At 39.3% G+C, this 22,450-nt stretch overlaps 1 protein-coding gene across 1 annotated transcript in view; it reads right to left on the bottom strand.

Annotated features, from left to right (window-relative positions):
• The window catches only part of LOC128354041 (potassium voltage-gated channel subfamily H member 3-like), a 32,831-nt gene extending 13,396 nt beyond the window's left edge, over positions 1-19,435 (bottom strand). Inside the window, exons 1-10 of the mRNA XM_053314284.1 lie at positions 19,360-19,435; positions 8,890-9,123; positions 8,620-8,751; positions 6,893-7,038; positions 6,501-6,753; positions 5,753-5,910; positions 3,805-4,012; positions 1,990-2,367; positions 1,344-1,543; positions 238-487 (exon numbers count right to left, since the gene is read on the bottom strand). Of these exons, the coding sequence (XP_053170259.1) occupies positions 238-487; positions 1,344-1,543; positions 1,990-2,367; positions 3,805-4,012; positions 5,753-5,910; positions 6,501-6,753; positions 6,893-7,038; positions 8,620-8,751; positions 8,890-9,123; positions 19,360-19,435 (2,035 nt within the window). The remainder of the gene's footprint in view (positions 1-237; positions 488-1,343; positions 1,544-1,989; positions 2,368-3,804; positions 4,013-5,752; positions 5,911-6,500; positions 6,754-6,892; positions 7,039-8,619; positions 8,752-8,889; positions 9,124-19,359) is intronic.
• Between the last annotated feature and the right edge of the window lie 3,015 nt (positions 19,436-22,450).

Below are 22,450 nucleotides of genomic sequence, written 5' to 3' on the forward strand. Positions count from 1 at the left end.
GTCAGTGTATCAAAAATATATGTATATCATATTTTTTTCACTTTTAGAAACTAAAATGTTAAAATTTAAAAGAATTGGGTTGGTTTTAGAGGGCAGCTATTGCTTATTTTATTATTCATATATTTCCCCATAATGGAAATCCTACATTTCTCATGTTATGAATTGTAATACACATGATAATGAAGTATTAACGCATATTTTGCAACAAAATATTAGTTGAACTCTTTTGTTCTTTACCCAGAATGGCTAGCACAGTGTTGTCCTTCAGCACCTCCATGGAGCCGCAGCATACAAAGTAGATGGCCTGGAGAGCGTCACCCTGGCGGATAAGGAACTCCCCCGGAGCACAAAAGGAGGTCTTGATGATGAGGGAGAGGGAGCGCAGACAACCTCTGCTGGCTGATTCAAAAAGAGGCAGCTCCAGAAGCTCTTTATTCAGGTGCATGGCAATGTCGGCCCTCAGCTCATCTGGGAAGTCCTTCAGCAGCTGTGGAGGGGACAAGAATGAAAAATCTGAACTCTGCAGTGAAACAAAGGCACAAAGAAGAACAATAGGACTTTTATGGCTGCAAGCTACAGATAAATCCCTATCTGTCTTTTAGCTTTAGTGGCTTTAAGAAGCTTTTTTCCCTTTTATGTCACCATTTGAAAGTGATTGTGTGGGAATGTGAAGATAAGATATACAATAAGTGTTTTACCTTTCCACATTCTCACAACCAACTGATAAAGTTCCTGAAGGACTTTTTTCAAGTTTTAAGATTAAGATTCTATCATTGTACATTTACTCACACTATACTCATGAAGGCAAATTAACTGTATGAAGTTAACTGTAGCAAGAGGAAGAATCTTTAGGAAAGCAAAATTGTGGATTATGAGCATGCAGCATTACCTTCTGTCCACTATTATCTCTTTAAGCCATGGTAAAACACACCAAGAGTGAGTTTAGTGTCTATGAGACCATTAATCCATTAAATTAAGATAGCTGCCCCAAAGCGATTGAACCCAAAACAAAACCCAAATCCTCTCAATGACTGTGAGCCATTTCAGTCTGCCTGGAGGGCAAGTCGCCGGATTTGCACTTTCAATTTTAGAGGCCAATCCAGTTGATGCCATTGTAACTGCCAAGGTCAATCCAAGCCACAGATGTCATACACCAATCTAAGAAACTTAAAGTTGAACATTTTCATCACTGTTCAAAATGATTGCACAGAAACTGAGGGAAAAGAGAAAAAAACTCTTCCAACAATTCAAACTGTCTTATCAAATTTTCTTCATTTTTGTAACCAGGGAACACTGAATTCATGTCAAGTGGCAATTTGAATGGTGCAGTGAGTCCTTCTTACTTCACTGACGTCAATACCATTGTTGACAGACCAGGTCGTCTGGAAACACTCCATCATGCGTTGCTCAAGGGCTTTCGGTAGCCGGTGCACTCGGATGAAATCCTTCAGATCCTTTGTGCGGGTGTGGTAGAGGGAACGTCGTGAGTACATACGCTGGATGATGGCAGTCACATTACCAAACACCACAGCATGCATTAATGCTGCAGAAGAGACAGAGAAGAAAGACATGAGACAATAGAAATGCTTTATTTTTGGAGGAAAGGTTCTGGTGAGATTGATACAGCAAGTATTGTGAAGCAAATTACATGTAGTTATCACTTTCTTTGACAATGAGTGAACAGTTTGTAACATAACTTGACCTTCCCTGTCTTTCACGGTTGCCTATAAAAGCCTGTGGACTTATTTCGATGTGTAAAACCCAGTTTTTGTGCAAGGATCCAGAGGGTGTGACATTTATGCACACTCCCGAGTGGCTTGCCTCTCTCCAGTGCCAAAAGAGTGCAACATTAGTTAATGTTAGCTTACAAATGGAGTCCTCTAACAACTGGTACCCACCATAACACAGAGTCAGGTAAGCTTACATTCCTCCAAAGCATGTGAAATGTATTATGATAATGTGGTTTTAGCTGGCTATGGTTTAGCACACCTCCAATTAGCATGGTGCAGATGGAGAAGATCTTCTCAGAGTCCGTGTTGGCTGAAACATTTCCAAAGCCCACACTGGTCAGACTGCTCAGAGCGAAGTACAGTGAAGTCACGTAGGAGCTACGGACAGATGGACCACCACTCAGTGTCGTCCCTGAGCCGTTTGGCGTCCTTGCTCTGGTCCTGCTGCCGTTCCATTGACCTGAGCCCAACAAACCCGCTGCATTCAGGGGCTCCAATCCTGAGCTGTTCCACTGGCTGTAATTGGTCAGTCCTGCTGTCACACTGCCTTGAGGTGAATCCGAAACACCCAACAGGGAGGTCAGCGGTGCCAGGAAGTATGGCGTTCCCAAGCGTTTGGCCAGTTCATGGAGCCAGCCTGGTGGGGGAAGAGGGGCGGACGAGAGGAATTTGTCAGTTTAATGAGAATGCATCCATGCTTGTTAGATGACCTTTACTGGAAAGCTTCATTAGCCATGGTAACAAGGCTGGAAGGGCAGAGTAATTATTTCAGTGCAGGCGCTTGTCTTACAGGCCAGACACTGCACGCTAGCATTTCTGATAATGTCATCTTACACAAGGTGCAAATTTGACTACATTTTTCTACCTGTCTGTATTATTTTACTATTATGCACTTATAGGATGTAAACTGTAAGCTGAAGGTTTGGTTGAAGGGTCAAAGTATCCTCATGAACTTTAAAGGTTTTGGTATTCACACTGCAGTTATGTTCTTTTGTGAAATGCTAAAATGATTGTATTTATAAGGCGCTTGTCAAGCTGAGGACATACACCCATGCACACACTCACACACCAACTTAACTTTGGTGAAGCTGCCATAATGAGGACCAATTTGGGGGTTCAGTGACTTTTGTAGATACCTTTTCTGTATATTAATCAACCCTTTTCATCCCTCATTCCTGCTCTGTTGTCTCTTACTATCTCACTCCACTTTGCTGATTTAAATCAATTTAACACGCCGACACCACATGCACCTCACAGTATTGTTGTTGTTACCGGTGAGCACAGTAGGAGGGGAGACAAATGGCCATAATTAGAAGTATTTTCTCAGTAAAAAGGACACATGCACACTTCACGCTGAGCTTATACATTCATCCTCTGCTCTGGAGCGGTTAAAAGAGTCACACAATCTTTGTTTTAGTGTCTATCTTTGGCGTAGAGCACTAAGTGTTGTGGTGTTTTTGTAGGCCACATCCCAGAGGCCACACTTAAAACACTTTTCATCTAATTTCCTGTTAACGAAGTATGGGCTCGTGAAGGCCCTTATTTTTAGCCACACTAGTGAAATGGCTCAGATGGATTGCCATGAAATATTCCACAGACAGTCATGGTCCCTTGAGAATGAATCCTACTGACTTTAGTGACATGACTGAAATATCTTAACAAATTTCAGACATAATCTGGCTTCATATTAAAAATGCTATGCTTGCATTTGAGGTAAACAGCACAATCCTAACATTAACCAAAGTGTTTTAAGCCACATCATCTTCAACATAGTTTATTTTCCTGATATTTAACTGCGCTGCCTGCAGGAGATTAGTGAGTCATGGGGTTTAGGGTTTGTCAATTTAATGAGCAAAAGCTTAATATATTGGGTTTACTGTAATTTTGTGAAAGCCGAGTGTGGGCTTATTAAAATAATTAACTCCTACTTTCACTTTAGAAAACTGCATATTTAATGTGATCTCATTGTATAAAAATGCACCATTAGAGTATTTTACCGTAACAATCCTGCCCCATCAAATAAAACCACTTAAATCCTTCCATGAAGTTGCAACACATACACAGTGACACTAACCTACGTCCCAGGAGACAGGGCTATTACTTTCAATCTCACTACGTCCAATGAAGTACCAGACGCAAGCCATCCAGTGGGCCAGCAGGGCGAAGGTGGACATGAGCAGGGTGAGAACCACAGCACTGTACTGGGAGTAGCGATCCAGCTTCTGTAGGAGGCGTAAGAGGCGCAGCAGGCGCACCGTCTTTAACAGGTGAACCCCAAAGTTCTGTGGAAGAAGAGAAGAAGACTTTTGAGGGTAGGAACACATTTTACACAAAATATGAAAAGGTGCAGCTCACTGGGATGGGATTAGTTACTCCAGGGTTGGCAGGCTATAGATTGATCAGGCTTAATCATTTTGATGTTCCCCATTAAGAGCATAGTCAAGGTTTATAATTAGAAATTACCCATGCACACTGAGAATTTTAATCAGTCACTTTGATAGTGAGCTGTGATACCAGGGGACCTGCTCAACAATCACATTCACAGTGCAGGAAAACACTCAAAACCCCAAGTGGCTCTGAAAATTATCTGAACCTTGAAACTGATAAAAAATAAAGAAAAAGCACCCTAATATGTATTCTAATTTCAGTTGTTGCTTTTACCAGATGAGCTATTTATAGAAAATCACTTGCTACAATCTTCCAGGACTGCATTGTGCCTTTATTGATTTTCTTCCTAACACCTGTGCACTTCAGATGCAATTCCCTGCTTATTTTACTTCCTCATTATTGGCCCATTAATTGAAGTCACTCTTACTTCAACACAGCTGTGGATAAATTACACCACACTCAGACTGGATTTAAAGGGCCAGCGTGTAGGATTTAGAGGCGAGGTTGCAAGTTACAACCAACTTAATACCCCCCCCCCCCCCCCCAACCCCCCCCCACCCCCACTCATTCTAATCTAAGAAACCAAAATGGTGATTATACACTAATTTAGACATACTATCATATTTAATTACTGTCAAGCCTGTTCTGCTAGCTGCCACTAAATTATATCTCTGCTTTACTCCAGTTAAGTGTGTGCTCCAAATATAATGCCCTAAAGAGCTCAGCTTCATGTTAAACCAATTACACCAACATGCAGCAACATAACACAAAAGAAAGATGTATTTTCAGTTATGATACACCATCTATACAGTTTTGTTGAAATTGTATTATAATATTGCCCAACATTTTCCTCCTTATTATAGCAATTGAATCAATTTTTGACCCTCCAGCTTCAATTCCCTCCCTCTGTAGCACAGTGATTCAGTATCTACTTCACCTACTTAACAGCTAGCAGGCTCTGCACACAACATCATCTGGCTAATACATGCCTTCTATGTGCAATTTGTCCCCAGCATATTCATTTATCAGCTTAATTGCCAGTTACTTAATGATGACTTTCTTCTTGAAGCTCAGACCCTTCAATTCTGCTCCTTTAAAGCTACTATAGCAAACAGTGAGAGCAGAAAAGGCCAGGATTCAAAGAAAATATTGGGTGAAAGTTTCCCTTTTACGAATAAAAAACATGGTTTTTCGTTTGCTCCTTATTTCCTTTGCCATGGCTTTGTAGCATTAAAAGATTTGTGTGTATGTGCATGTGTGGTGTGTTGTGCCTTAGCGTGCTCAATATACATTTGCAGGCTCTTTCGCGGTCTTGTTAAATCAATGGTGAGTGAGAGTCGAACAGTAGGAGAGTGCTATCGATAAAAGACTGAAGTCTATTATGGCTGGCAGCAGCTACACACATATACACAATTGTACAAAGACACACATAAATCACACATAAAGACACACAGAAGTACAAACACCATATGTACAATTAATGCGCTTTCCCCACTTTCAAGTATACCCAAATGAGCGCAAGTTATATAACAAACTAAAAGCTTTGTTGTATAGCTGTATATGTGAGGACAGTGTGTGTGTGTGTGTGTGTGTGTGTGTGTGTGTGTGTATGTGTGTGTGTCGGTGAGACTCACCACACTGATATTGAAGGCATAGAGCAGGTCAAAGGGTAAGGCTGCGATGAGATCCACAAACAGCCAGGAAGTGACGTAATGGATGCAGATGGAGCTGGAGTCATACACGACCTGACCAGATGTGCTCACGTAGGTGGTTCGAAAGTTCAGTACAATATCTGGGCACACAACACACAGTGCACATCATCATCATTGGTGGCTTGCATGCTGTTTAACTGTGCCAGTGCTTGAATTTTTAAGTGTAACTGACTCTCCGTGCATCTGTTCCAACATGCATCCTGCATAATTATAGTCAGTTTGGTAGTAATGGAAAAATATTTCAATAGAATATGCTCATTTGCTTTCATGACAACTATTAAAGGGGATATATATCATGCTTATTTCCAGGTTTGCATGATTTACAGTTTAAAAAACTCTTTTATTTATCTTATACTGGCCCTGTACGCAGCTCCTCAGTTCAGCCTCTGTCTGAAACAGCCTGTTTTAGCTCATGTCTCTTTTGCCCGCCTCCTGATGAGCCCACTCTGTTCTAATTGGTTAGCAGTTAGGATCATGTTGACAGATTTTATTACCTTTGGACAGAGCCAGGCCAGCTGTTTCTCCCTGTTTCTAGTCTTTATGATCAGTTAAGCTAATTGTTTCATATTTACATTACAGATGTGAGAGTGGTGTCAATCCTTCAATCAAGTCTCAGGAAGAAAGCAAATAAGACGTATTAACCAAGACAGCTCCTTTAAACCAGCCTTACCTATAATAAATAATATCTCCACCAAGATATCGCTGACGCTGGGAGGGTTTCGTGCTCCTGAGGCTCCGTCCTCTCGTACCTCAGTGAAGCAGACATTATAGGGTACAGTGATGGCAACGTAGAAGGTGGCTAACAAGATCAGCCAATCCCAGCCGGCCTTGAACGCACCGTAGTGGAGAAGGATGAAACGGGATTTCTGGACATCTGCCACTTTGTACTCAGGGACCGGGTTAGCATTGGCTCCGAGAACATTCTTGTTGAAATTCAATGAAAGGACAGTGCATATATTAATAAATCTTAGATAAAATAAGTTTAGAAAGTGCATGTGGACATCAAATTGGACTGAATAATAAGAACAGACAATACTGGACAAAAGTCAAAGCATTTCTCACAGTGTTGATCTTGAGCTTGCTCTTGGTCTTGTCCTGTTTCTGTAGATGTCCAGACAGCTGGTAGAGGACTGCCCGGCTGCGGCGGCGCTCCATGTTGAAGCCTCGAGGGCGGCTGACCTGATGGACCTCCAGACCGGTTTCCTCATCTGAAACAAACAAGGACACAAAACTAGATAGACATGCAGAAATGTGGTAGAAACTTTACAAATCCGTGGTTGCTAATCTCATGTCCAGAGGCGGTGCAAAATGACAGAACGGATAAGGAATATTTTTTTTCTTATTGGTTTAATGGTTCCAATTTACCCTCCAAGCAACAATGTCAATACTTTTTAATTTTGTATACAAGTGTGTAACAGATAAACTGGGCTCTAGTATCTAATCTTACTAGTGCATGTTTATGGTCAGTTTTTTGATTTTGACCTTAAATCTTAATCCAGATTTAAAAGTCGATTTAATAAAGTGCACAACCTTTGAGGTTATGAAGGCATTACAGTAGGTTGTTGAAGCCATGTTGTATATTTGTTCCTGCTGACTGCCCTGGTGAGTCATCGCAACATATCAAAGGTGTTACAGTATGAGTTGTGTAATATATAATGCTTCAAAACCTCTAAACTCATCATATTATTGGAAATTTATTGACAAAATCTTCTGCTGATAGCAAACATTCACCATTGAAACCTCAACTCCCCTTGATGTACAACCTTCTGATGTACTCATTCATAATTTAGATGCTCACAGGGGAGATGTTTGCTCTGATTTTTTATCACAACTTGACCTTCCCAGAAAAGCAAAAATACAATATATATAATAATCTATCTCTGTCATTTATTGAAATGTGAAAAATTGACATTATGTATCTACTCATGTAACATATATATATATACAATAAAAGACAGGATACCAAAATCTATACAATCAAATAATCTACAATATTTAAACAGTACATTTTTTTTAAGGGCATGTCAGTGGAGAGATTGCAGAGTCAGCAGTGTTGTCTCAGAGGGTGGGGGGGGGGTGAGTCTGCCTCTGCGACTTAATCCCCAAAAGGATGAATTGTGAATGTTTTGAACAGTGGTTTTGCAACTGACCTTATCTTACCTAACCGTCCCAAAGATTAACAAGCAGTCCGTTGGCAGCTGAGCATTTTCATACTGAGGCTTCACTACTGTGGAATAATTTACCACTCTCAATCAGATATGCAAAAACCACTTAGGCCTTTAAATGAAGACTAAAGCCCAACCTAGAGTTAAATAATTAAAGCCTGCTAAATCTGTACTTCCTGTGTTGTCTTGAATTTCTATTTTTAATTTTATTATTGTATTGTACTGTGTCATATGTTGAATCTGTAATGTGTGCTACCTAAAGTATAAAGCTTCTTTGATTTACACTTTAAATACAGATATTTATTTAATTACTTTACCACATAATATAAAACCTAAATGACTTTCATTAAGAGAAGATAAACCTCACCAAAATCTAATCATGTGGACTATAAATGCCTTTTTTGTGTGCCTAAAACACAATTGTGCTTGTATGCTTGTCATGCATCATTTTGTTCTCCCAAACCCCCTCCTCAATATTACTACCAGCAGCAATATCATGTCTGCTGGTACTGTAGATTTGTGACCCAGCTGCAAAGCCTTGATTGGATCATTTCATGTGAATTACCATAAAATTGAACCATGCCTCACTCTGTTTTGTTTTTTTTTCTTTTATCATTTTCTCACCTACGTCAGATTCATTGCTGTGGTCTTGGTCCTTATTTTCTGTGATGTCCTTATGTGAGACCAGGAACATAACCACCTCGCTCTTCTCATTCTTTATGGGCACAATATCCAACAGACACCAGAACTTTGAGCCTGTCCAAACAAAACAGATGACAATATTCCAGCCTGAAGAGAAAACTACAAACATGTCAGGTTGACTGAAAGATAGTATATCTTGACAGCATTAAACATGATTAAATCAGACAATACCCTCCAGCCTTCCAGTCTTACCACACTTCTTGTACAGGATGATCTCAGTTTTGAACTCGCGACGTTCATCCAGAGCTTTCTGCATCTGGGAGGTGAGGCGGTCGCTGGTCTCGCCGCCATACAGGAAGTGACACATGCAGCTCTTCTGCATCAGCTCGCCACGGGCGAAGCCGGTCAGCTCACAGAAGCCATCAGAGCAGTAGACTATGGGATAGAGGGACTGGACCTGGGCATTCCCCAGGACAAAGTTACTGTCTGGGGGGGAGGGAAGTTGGGATGGTTTAAAGGGAATGGCACCAGAGACAAAAACAAAATCAGAATGGGGATCATTTAACTTGTGACTCTGCAATAAAAATTAAACCTGCAACAAATTATTATTTTCATTATCAAGTCATCTGTCATCTGCTTTCTCAGTTAATCTTCAAAACATCAGAAAATACTGAAAAATCCAATGTCTTTAATTTGCCTAATAAAAAAAAAACAAATTGATCAAACCAGATTTTCTTCTTACAAAAAAACCTCAAATAGATTATAAATAACTATACTGTATAATTAATGTTACTGTCATGAATCAGAGGATGAATTGACTAATCATTGCAGCTCTAAAATGTTTCCAACAGGGGCCACATGTTAGTAGACTACCACCATAATAGAAAATGCAGGAAATGCTTTCATCAGCATCTCTTTCCAGGTGAATGTGTTCTAATATGAATACAGAGCTAGAGTGCTGGCAGATGACTTTGTTTTGATTGCATGCAACAACTAAAACTGCAATGAGACATGTACGCAGGCACTTTGAGTTGTTTTATTACACCTCCACGCTCATCTACGCTACATGTTTTACTCAACAGGGGGGTCATCACCTACAATTTCCCTAAGATGTCATGTTGATTCAAAGAAAAACATGATTAAAATTTTATGCATAGCTTCTTTCTTTTGCAGCATTCGCTCTCACTCTGTATTGGCTTCTGCATTCAGAAAAGGCTGCGGAGTAATTCTGCTCACTTTGAAGACTTCTCCTCCGGGAGAATTTAACGTGCCTGCTGCTTTTCAATGAACTTCATATCATTTCCCTTTCTTCATCTCACGCCATTGTTCTCTTGAAATAATCTTTTCCTTTTCCTTTCACCACATGCATCTTCCCCACCTCTCTCTGCCTCTTTGCCCTCTAATACAAAAAAGAAAACAGACTTGTTTAAAATTTAGTGAAACAAATAAGCTTTTTGTAGAGCTTTGACTTGCTAGAGTTAGATTACAAAGGCAGCATAGATGCTTCTTAATATTCACAGCCTTGGGCAATACTTAACATGGCTCACAGTACTTTTACTGTGAAGAACAGAAACAAATGAAACCTGTGGCATACTGTATATCAGTGGGCTCCTTTGGGATAACCCTAACCCTAACCCTTTCAGAATCACTTAACCCTTCCTATATCCTCATATTACCAATTATGACATATCTGATCAGCTCATGTAAAACCCCTTCTCATGCAGTTATAGGGCCGATTTCCTTGACAGGGATTAACTCTAGTCCAAGACTGGAGTTGTTCCTCAATGGATACTTTAGTCTAGGACTAGTCTTAATCTCTGTCTGAGAAACTAGACCATAGTGTCTTTTAAATTCTGAAGGCATATGTCTCTGTTGAGAAAATGAAACCATTCTGATGAACCTTTTGTAATGCAAAGTAACTTTTTATGCAACCGCTGAAGGGTAACAAACGTGGAAATATTCTAATTCAGAACTTTAATAATCTTTACTATCAGCACAATATTATATTAATGTTAACCGACGACTGCACTGAACTAGGGAGTCTGGCTCAGATTTCAGCAGTTAACTTGGTGAATACATTGTTAACATGAGCAAAACTACAAGGCACAAAATGAGCAATTTAAAACGAAAATGGAAAGAAATAGGATTCATGTATGGATTTACTGACAATACTCCAATCTATTCATGGATATGGATTGCAAAATACAAAAGAAAAATGTGCATGTGAGAATATGTAAGTGGATAGCCGGGCTGTGATATAAGAAGGGTCTCTGACTAATGGTTTGACGGCTTGAGTTATGGGGACAATCTACTCAATTCATTACGAAGCTGAGTAAGGTATGATAGGTGACTCGCACAGCCAATACATTTATTCCACTGAGATCATTTAAGTCCATACATAAATGAATCTGGAGGACCGGAGCACTCTCTTTGAAGAATGTGAGCAATATAGGACAAGAGAGCAGGCAAGTAAATGATTGAATGAGGCGGAGAGAGAGAGAGAGATGAATTAGTAGACACACACAGAGAGAGTGAGATTGCATGGAAATGAACTGGGAACAATGAAATTTAATAATTCATGTGTGAATAAAGCATGTCCAATGTAAACGCTCTTGCCAAACCTCATTGTAGCACCACTCTGACAAAAACTACAAACTGCCTTTCAGTGCAGGAGGCTCATGGAAAGTAATGCATTTCCTCTGAGGCAGCGCTAGTTACAAATGACAGCGAGAACAACTGCAAAAAAATTAAGTCCTCCAACACATGTTTGAAAAGATGCATTTGCTCATTAAAGCTTGAGAGGGATTTCTTGTTAACACACTTCCATACTTACAGATCACATTTATAACACTCACAATGCTTCTGTGAGGCAGAAATGATCTCATTGGTCGACATAAGTCTCTTGTGGTTAAAACGCCACAGTGTTTTTTGAAGCGCAAGTTGGCATCATTGCAAATTTCAGCAGCAATTAAATCATTATCATGTATTTCCATTAGATATAGGCTCCATCCAGCAGTGTGGAAGCAGGTGAGAGGAAACAGCTTTACTGAATCCCACAAAACTTAATCCAATAACACAAAAACTGAAGTGGTTTTATGAAGGAAGTTACGGTGTGGACTATTTCTTGGCAGTGACTTCCCAACATGATGACAATACACTCCAGGAAGTTACTGGAGTAATAGTCTGGCCCAGAACCAATAAAACCTTTAAAAGTAATTGAGGAAGCTAATTCACATACTGAGAAATTATGATTGTTATAAAAAGTGATAATGAATAATTCATTCTCATTGTATAGTTTTAAAGTACATTGAGGATGTATTTAAGTTTTTGAAGTTGGTCAATATGTGTGTCTGTTTGACTAGTGTGTCACTTTTATCCAAACTTGTAATTTTTCCTTTTCCACATGTAAAAGACAAAGGCATATCCAGTGATACATGCATGTATGTATGTATGTGAGAACAGTATCCCCACTAATCAAAATAAAACTAAATAATGAAGTAAATACCACTTTAAAAGTCTCAACTGTCTGTCAGAGGCAGCTGTTTTTTTCCTGCTCAGCTACCTATCCAAATGTGCAACCACAGGAACAGCACGCCACTGTGGGACTCGAGATGCAACAAGTGTGAAGCTGCGTTACTCACACCAAGCCAAAAGGATTTGTACTGACAACAGCAGCGGCTGTGTCACATCTTTTGATGTCAGTTGCACCAGGTGTGCTAAATAGATGTAGAAATGGCTGTAATAACATCTGATCACTCAGACTGATATGCGAGGCAGCGCAGGAGGGAGGCTGTCCGAGATTTTGAAAACCAAATTGATGCAGCCAGCAAATTTGAAGAGTGTGACAGCATATAATAGGATTTGATGAATCACTTCTCCCAGAAAAACATGGCCTTGTACTTTTGAAGTGATTAACTGGTAAAAGAGGAATATATTAATATTTAAGAGAGAGCAGTGAGTCCATTCTGGAAAATAGAGTACACGAGGTAAAAGTAGTAGCTTTTACTGGGCTTCTTACATCAAAGCTTTTAATATTAAAGAGAAGGAACCATTTTCTTGATTTTCTTAAACACACAGAACTATTGTCACCACACAGAATCAGACTTCTGGAGGTCGGTCATTGATTTTAGGTGATTGGGCCTGCCTTACAGGCCTGGATAAGCGGTAGAAGATGGATGGATGGATGGATGGATGGATGGGCCTGCCTTACATTCGGTAAGGATTCAACTTCATTCTGACGGTGTTGGGAGACTAAAGTCATGGCTCTGGCTCTGTGCAGGCCAGTCAACTTCTTCCACAGCAAAGCAGGAAATCATTTCTTTATGACACAGAGTCACTCTCATGTTGAAACATCATTAAGATAACCTCAAAATCCTAATGAATTGTCATTTCGTTTCACTTCATAGTCAGTCTCTAGTGTTCAGGGCTGCTTATTTCCTCGATTCATCGTTTGGTATATGACATGTCAGATAATGTTGAAATGTTGAAAAATGTTGACAGTTGACAGTTGACAGTGACAGTGACATCCTCAAATGTCTTGTTTTGTACCGAGCAACAGTTCACAACCCAAATATATTCAGTTTACAATCATAGAGGAAAGAAACCAGAAAATATTCACATTTGAGAAGCTGGAACCAATTTGGCATTTTTCTCTTTTTTTCTCCTAAGTGTTAATAGTGATCAAAAACCTCACCTCTACCATTTTTCATAAAGAAATATGAAGATTTAAGAGTTGTTATTAACAGTAAATCTCATCCACACTTTGAGCCATATTTGTGGCAAAATCTGTCCCTATATTTTTCATTGATGTAGCTATTTCTCTGGCTTTGGAAGACTGGATTGGCTTGGATGTTTTCCCACCATAGAACACAGTCAAAAAAGGACCTTTCGCAAAAGGCTGACACACATTGGAAGCATACTATTGTGTAAAATATGTAGCATTAAGAGGTTTCCTTAATGATCACAAAGGGGACTTGGAGTAAAAGCATAATATAATATGAGTATAAGGGCTGGTCCACAAATTGTACTTTAGCTGTACTTATAGTTGTATTGATGGATAGGTAAATGTACAGTACAGTACTAGTACAATGCAACTATAAAACTGAGTATGTTCATATAACAGCAGCACAGACTCTTATCAGAGAGCTGTATGGACATGATGAAGCAGCAAGAGCCTCCTACAGTACAAGTCATATCTCTGCACTTGGATATGTGATGGTTTCTGCCACCATGTCTAAGGTTATAGTGTTTATTATATAAATGTAATGGTCAGCATAATACTTACACGACCATTTCCCCACAAAAACATGATCTGATTTCAGAGAAACAGTTCCTGTGCTCCCTTCATTTTCCTTCTACTCTGGCCTTTTGCCATGATCCTATTTTCTCTTGGTGTATTCAATTTCTGAACATTCCCCAGGCACAAGGCAGGCCTGTCACATTCACACTACAACCCAGGTGTAATAACACACGAGCAGAACTACAAAACCACTCAGACTCAGCCTCTGAGCGGCTTAGGAGAACCCTGATAAACCTTGGTACTGATAACACTCACAACGACAGCCCGCCACAATACATTCACCACTACACACAATGTAAGCTGAACACACGTTTGCTTATGGCACTTTTTAAGGGAGCTGAATTGACTTGCACTCATTCCCAGGATGTTTATACCCTAAATTGTACCATAACAAAGTATCTAAATAAGGTATTTTAAACTGTATGCTTGCCAAAATTCTCCCTTTACCTTAAAAATAGTTCTTAGAAAGTTGATGTGATATCAAATGACAAGTGCAAGTTTGCAGGTCAGGTCGGTTGTATATGGTTCTCCAAAAATAGGCCATGCCAAAGCTGCTGCTGGCAAACAATAAGCGATGGACTCAGACAAACAGATGATTCCTGTATGAAGGATTATTTGTTGCACCAGCTCTTTGAAGTGTGTCCTAAACCTTAACTGAAAACATGAAACTTTGCAGCTCGCGGCTCTTTGCCAGCTCTCCCCTGATAAAACCCCGAACATCTGTTACTCTCAAGTCACTGCTTTGTCCCATTTGTTTACTTTTGTTCACTTTTTATTTCTTATAAAAGCGTGAAAATGAGTCCCACTCCAACCAAAAGTGCTGTATGACCCCCAGTAAGTAAAGAAGCAGTCAGGATATAAACACATTATATAGTGCATTCTGCTGGCATTCATTTTCATATGATAAAGTTCTGACTAGCTGAGATTTTTTTGATTGATATTTTAAATGAGTGATTTATGATTTAGCTCATTCTGCAAGCAATAAAATAATTGTTTTACAGGCTTAACAATCAGTTAATTAAAACTCAGTACATTAACATGATAAAATATGGTTCCAGCACTGGATACAGTAAATATCACCCGGATGTTTTATTGATGCGTGAATAAGAGGATCATGTTTCGAACTGAGCCAGTTTTTACATTCGTGTCCCCAGATGGCTAGTTAAGGTTGCACGATGCCTCAGAATTTAACACTGTATTACATGGAAATCTGCATATATTTAAAATGTTTTTTAAAGAGAAACAGACATGCCCAAAAGGAGAGATCACCATAACATGACATGCAGGCATCAAGTCTCAGCAATGAGATAATTACATGAAAATGCTGCCACCACCTCGAATATTTAAAAGGTGATTCATTAAACTCAGCGACCTTTGTACTTATATATTTATGTAGTGGATTGAGATATCACTGGAGGAAAAAAAGGCATCTAGCTTTCTACCGCAAAGTAAAAAAAAAAAAAAAAAAAAAGAAGGAAATTCCCTGGAGTCTCCCTAGTTATCATGCTGCATTAATTTTGTATGGTGTAGATGGAGGATCCCAGCTTCTGACCTGAATATACTGTTGTGCTAGGCTGGTTTTTAAAACTTAATATCATTCACAATGGACACCTGCAACAAAAACAATGTTGAACAATGTTTGCAGCTCATGATTTATTATATTTCTTGTTCCTAATATTTAATTCATAGTAGTTCATTTTGGTTACGCAAGTTTTGTTCGTTATGAAACTTTAGAGGACCAGTGTTTCAAATGTGGGCGGATTCAGTGGCAAAAGTGAATTATTATAGTCTTCAAGTATGTTTTCATTTGTGTATATCACCACAAACTAAGAATCATTAGAATGAGACCTTTATATCCACATAGGAAGCAGATCCTCTTTCCAAGTCGGTCTATTTACCAACTCGCAGTATCTACATGACACACCAATGTTACCTCAAGACATCATATTGGTTAGTATTAGCAGTGAGATGGTTAAGGTTATGGTTAAGGCTCAGGGTGTGTGTTGTGTTGTGTGGCATGCTGCTAAGGTGGGCGTGTCATGTAATAAATTGTGTAAGTAAGGTGTCATGTGTGTCATGTAGCAGATAGACCCTTCTTCTACCTCTTTCATGGAGCCCACCTGCTCCATTGCAATGTTTCTACAGTTGCACAGAACAACGAGTAATGTGCAACCTCACCACTAGAGGCCACTAAATCCTACACTCTGCTCCTTTAAGAGCGGTCCTTGGTGCTCCAGAGTGGACGTTTTGTCTTTATGTTTTTTTTCTGGTATTTCTGTAAGTCATTAGTGTGATGGTTTCAGATGGCATCACAAGTCTCTCCCAGTCTATTTTGCTTGGTGTGTTTTAGCTCATGGAAGCCTTGTCTAAACTGAAACAAAGACTCTTTTCGACCCCTCAGCGTGCACACACTTTCTTGGCAGCACCCCTTAGACAGCTATCTAGAGTTATACAGTTATTTGGTTAGAGAAGCCCCTCATTAAAATTCCCCTACTGTGTACTGTTACTGCAGGCTTGCCAGAGGTCAGAAGCAAGAGCATAATCATGAAGAAAAGAGCTCAACGTGAGTGTCACTCCAGACTTTATTTTCATTCTGTTGGTTGTCCAAGTGTGAGAAACTGCTGCTTTCCAGATGTCACCATTCATCTCTTTATACCAGCAAAAGTTTCATTCACTGAAGTTAGTTTAAATTATGGATAAGAACAGACAAACAGGCATAATGCTAATACTCTAACTAATGAATAAGCAATTGATGTTAATGTATGTATTGTATATATGTCATGTATTCATATTTATTAGGGTTTATTACTTTCTGTCATTTTTTACAGGTCCCTTCATTTTATAGTATGGGAGTAATTTGCATGTATTTAATGGTTCATTTCACAGAATGAGTGGTGGAACTTGGTAATGAAATATTAGGAAAAAAAGAAAAAAAAATCAGTTGGTTTAGCTGGTATTACATATTTTTAATGATTCTGTAACAGACAATATTCAGCTTTCAGTGTGTGTCAAACTACATTTTAGCCTAATAGATTCTAATGAGCGAATTCCCCAGACACTACCAAATTACATAACCCTTTGAAGAACGTGTTCCAGTTACACAGATTATTACAGTTATTGGAAAAACAAGTCCTGGAACATCTTGCTATATTAAAAATGTAACTCAAACATAATGATTGGGAACTTACCACCTAAACCAACCATTTCTCACTTTTTCTAATCATTTGTAAGAATATGTACCACCCTTTTTTATAGAATATCCTGAAATTTGCAATATGTTTTGATCTGTGTCCTCTTGGAGAAGGAAATCTTAAATGCATGAAATGTCATTTGGATGTTGGGGCTCTACCAAGGCTTGCCACCAAATCTGTTTGTTATTCCACTGGACTGAGTCTGCAGGCTCAGCTGAGGAGTGGACACTGTCCCATATTTTGAATTGGAGCAAGGATATTGTTGCGTTATAATGCTGGAGGCGTTGGATCTGTGACACAGGATGAGCAGGAGGAGAAGAACTCTCCAACTCTAAATGAAGTGGGTGAAATCCCTGCTCGACCAAGAGACTCCTGTGTGTCTAATGCATCTCCGTGATCCAGCCTCATGCAGCTGCTTTGTAGTGATCAGATTCGGGGGGGAGTGCAGTATGTTCCACTCTGGCATTAAAACTGATTGCTGCTGACACAAAATGACTAAATCTAATTGAATTAAAGCTCTGTCATGAAATTTGCCTTCAGGGGTCATACAGAAAACATAAAGATGCTGCTAAATATTATTACACACTGATGACTGATTACTCCACAGTACCCTCTCATTATTTAGCATTTTGGAGTAGAAATGCTACCGTGCAAATATGGTTTAAACTGAATGTGCAGCTTTGTGTCAGAAAATAGACAGATCCTGTTTGTTGATTTATCCTTCACACACCCTGCTGCCTGTTAGTTTGCACCTTCAGGACCTTGTGTTATGTAACTGTTAAGCTACAGTTTGCATATTGATTAACTGTCATTTCTGCATGTGTTTAATATGTTTTGTGATGCTTTTTGAAAACAGGTAAATAATAAACATAGTGTAGGTTGGGTAAGAGTCAGTCCTGTTAAATAATGTGCTCTGACTGCCTTCTGTTTCTTCCACTCCTGAGAATTGTATGTTACTGGGATGACTTTAATTAAAACTGAATCTCTGAGTTCTTAAAAGGAGCTCAGGTGTTGTTTGTATATTTTGATGGATTAATCTGTGTTGCCTTTAGCTGATGTAACAGTTTGAAATGTTCGTTCCTCTCGGGATAGTTTTAAATGGTACAGAATATCCCACCCCCTAATAGCAGGCCAGGAATGAGCAAACAGGGTAACTGAAAGCTCCGTACTTACCTTGTGTCAACTGGTTTGTGTGAATTTAATTGGAATTTTGTGTAGGAAACCATTAAAGCATGCGATATCAGTTTACGATAAGGAGCTTAATGTGAGTCCTTGTCCCAAAAACCACAAGTGCCTTTTTAAATTGGGTTTAATCTAATTACCACACATCAAATCTGGGGCCAGGTAGTACCCCAGCACATCAAAACTGTTTATGTTGCAGAGAGTGGGGAGGTGGGGGGGTTGGGACAGTGTTTAATGGGGGCCCTGCAGCAGATTTTCTCTACCCTGGGCCTCGTTAGCAGGTTAATCCGGCCATGACAAGTGAAGTATGAGCATGCAGTAAAGGCTACAGGGTATTGAATCCGCAAAAAATCAATTTGAAATGGAGCCTTCATTAATTGATTGACGATTCCCTGTTGCATAAAGTTGGTGACCCCTGCCATCGCTTTTTTAATGGTAATGAATAGGCTGAGCATTAATGAACACATGTAAACTAACAAGGTCCCAGTGCACTGCAGCTCAACATATTACCACCATACAGTCAGGAAACCACAAATTTGGATTAGAAAATGAATAACATGAAATTGTTTTAATTGGCTTTTGCCTTCTGTTGCCATTGGATGTGGTTTAAGCATTTTGCAACCAACTTTAATGTAAATAAATAAATAAATAAATCTAAATAAATCTAAAAAACAAAACTCCATCATCTGAATGTTTGTGCACACAGTGACTCAAGTATGTCATTTACTTTTGCATCAGGCTCTGTTCATCTTTTAAATGCATAGGAGCTCAGGTGGGCGCCTCATGAATCCTTAATGTGTTAAACATTGTTTGTGCTTTCATTCATCATAATTCATTCATCAGTCAAAGTACAGTATCAGCGCCACCCCATTGCCTGCAAATGTCTTCAGGTGTCCTCAGTCTCTCTGGAGGAGGACTTTGCATTTTGTTAGATTAGTTCAAATAATGCTCTATTTCATCAAAAAGTCTAACGAGTAAATAAAAACATTTAAAAACATTCATAGCGCAGTTTAAATTAAAAGATAATTCACAGATAACAATTGAACTCACGGGTCCCATCGAAACGAGTGGCGATGGTATCCAAGAAGGTGTTCTGTGGCGCGATCAGACCCCGCATCACCGGCATACGAGACCGGGTGGAGCCGCGTCTCTCCCGGCGCTCCGAGCCATGGTTCTCGGACGCGGTTGTCACGAAGCCCGGCAGGAACTTGGACGTGGCCCCTGGCGCCCCCCCTAACCCCTGGAGGAGGGCGCCCAGCCGAGATACCCGGGACTCCACGGTCCAAAACTGACCAACGACCACCGAGCAGGTGATCCAGGCTAAGAGGAGAAGAGAGGAGCTGCTGGAGGCTGGAGGGGAGAAGACGGAGGGATGGAGGGATGGAGGAACCGCGGAGAGGATGGTCACATTTACGCACGAATGTGCTGCAATGCAATCCCTCTTTCCTCCTCCCCTTCCCTCTCTTTCTCTCTTCCTCTCTTGCACAAACACTTTTTTTTCTCTTAACACTCTCCCCTTTCAGCAGTGTAGGCAAACCACGTTTCTTTTCCCCAATGGTTCTTCCCTTTTTCGCCCTTTCCCTCTGCGCCAGTGCTTCCTCTCTTCTCTGTCTCTTTGAAATCTATCTTCACCTCTCACCCTTTGATGTTCTGATGAATGCCTGTTTAAAGCGGGCAAATTAAAGTGTTATATTGTCGTTTATTTCGGGTTTTGCTCATGAATTCATTTATCTCCAGCACTGCCTGCCATGTTTCACACGTGAAGCTGGAAAATGTGTCAGTCAAAGAACAAAATGAATAATATACAATCAGAATGTACTAAAGATTAAAACATCACTCTTTGTGGAATTATGATTCATATTGTGATAAATATCATATCAAACATGTTTTATTCCACATGTGCCTATGTGAATTTCTCACATGTGAAATGGTGGCTCACATGGGGGGAATTCACATGTCAAATGCATATACTGTGCAAAATGCTATTTAGCAATGCTGATAGTAAAGGGGCCTCAATCAAGCTTCTCTAACAGTGCATTTCCTCTTATTATTCATTTCCCCACATCTGTGAATAGAGCCACACAATTCTGAAAGGTTTATATTTATTATTTATATTATATTATTTATTTATAATTTGTGTAAAATTGCCAGCTATATGTCCTGTAGAGACTATAGTGATCAACATCCAGGGTATGATTTGACACATTGATGATGAAATTATGCGGACTGCAGACAGAACTACGCATTCATTTTCTGCTTTAGTGTTACACTTAAAAACTTAAACCTATAGGTTTTGAAAGTCTATGTTCAAGGATTCTTATTCTGCAGGTGTACCTTTGGGTGTCGCCTCAAATTATCCTGCAGTGACTGTCTTGATCGGAACAGAAAAGCCTGAAGCTGGATATTTTCACACTTAGTTGCACTAACTTTGCCTCAAGGTTCCCAAAGGTCTTGTTATACTATTTGCTGTGGAAAGAAAGTAGCCTATACCCTTTCTTCACTATATTTCTTAAGGCAACTGTTGTACTTTGCCCTCCACTAAATTAAAATTAAAACAGTACCTAACCTCCACATCAAGGTTCACATACAAAACATGATCGTTCTATAGAAGTACCCAAAAGAATACAAAGTAGTCACCTTGACCAGGAACATTAAAATGCTTCATTAATCATAATTCAGTAATATGACACTCAGACAGGCTGTTCTGCTGCCTGTACAGTACTTTAAGTACAACATGTTGCTGATAATAGTGCAAGTATTAGCAGTTCTAGAGTATTTTAAACTGAATTGCATACTTTTACTAAACTAAATAATTTCCCCACAACTAATAATTTCAGTTTTATTGAGCTATTTTCTGTACTGACCTCTGGTTTACATGAGATTAAACATTATTGTCACCAAAATCACTGTTGGTAGTTGTGTTTAAGTTACTAAGTAAAAACAAAGTGTAGTTAATTCATTGAAGCCTGTGTTACAGAATATCACTGTACAGTTTGCAGAATGTACTGAAAGCCCAGAGAGCTTGTGTCTGCAGATAAAACTAAGCTAAGTTAAGCCGTCTACGCCTGCTATTGTCTGGAATTGCTGCACAGACAAAGCAAAGATGCAGAAGTTTCTGGTGCACAAAGGCATGTGCAGATAAGAAGAAGGAAAAGAAGAAGAAGAAGAAGGAGAAGAAGAAGTGATGAACTCCTCATTAAACTGCTGCAGCAGAATGGTGTCAATCAAATAAGGGATTGGAAGATGGCGGGAGGAGGCTGATGGAGGTGGAAATGTCCAGTTTTCTCAGGAGAAATCTGTTCCAAGTAGGCTTAGATAATATCAGTGTAATTATCCAATCCAATTATGATCCTGATGTTAAAAAAATAATCATGCTTTAGGAGTAATGAAACAGTACCATCTACAGGTTATAATGTGCAAATAATGTAATAATGTAAATATGAAGGGCTATAAAGGCAACGAAAACATACAACTATTCTTATTTTATTTTATATGTTATTATATACTAATAATAACATGAAAGTTATATTGTATTTCTACCAAGTTAGTTTCACTAGATGCCACTATTAGCTATTATTATATACACTGCACCTTTAAAATACCATATATTGATGTAGTATGTAAACATATGCCTCGTATATATTCATGTCAGATCATTACAGGTCTTTACATTAGTCTAGAGTACACTTTTATCATTTTTAGTACCATATTTAAAAAAGTGTTACCTTCCATAATTTACCATAACCAAGACTGCTTTCAAGACATAAAGTGTTCCATTTACCAGGCATCCAGCCATAAGATCAGTGTAGCAGTTCAAACTGTAACAAAGGACGCAGAGCAAAGTATGAAAAGATCAAATTTGGCAAGAACACACTAGAGGAAGCTGAGAGAGAACTACAAGGAGGACGACAGATGAATAACATAAACCGAAAATGGTGAAAAATCATGAAGTAACTGTGAGTTTCTGTAGGAGGTGGATTAATCAGAGTGGTCACTGACTTTGTTTCCAGACTCAGAGGAAAAACTCCACAAAATCTGAGATTAGATGAGCATTTGGCAGCTTCGTCAAACAGCTGCTGCAGCTCAGAAACTAAATAACACCACAAGCCAAATAATTACCAGTGCAGACATCATCAGCTCC

This window comes from Scomber japonicus, chromosome 24, assembly GCF_027409825.1.
Source record: "Scomber japonicus isolate fScoJap1 chromosome 24, fScoJap1.pri, whole genome shotgun sequence".
Taxonomy (NCBI): domain Eukaryota; kingdom Metazoa; phylum Chordata; class Actinopteri; order Scombriformes; family Scombridae; genus Scomber; species Scomber japonicus.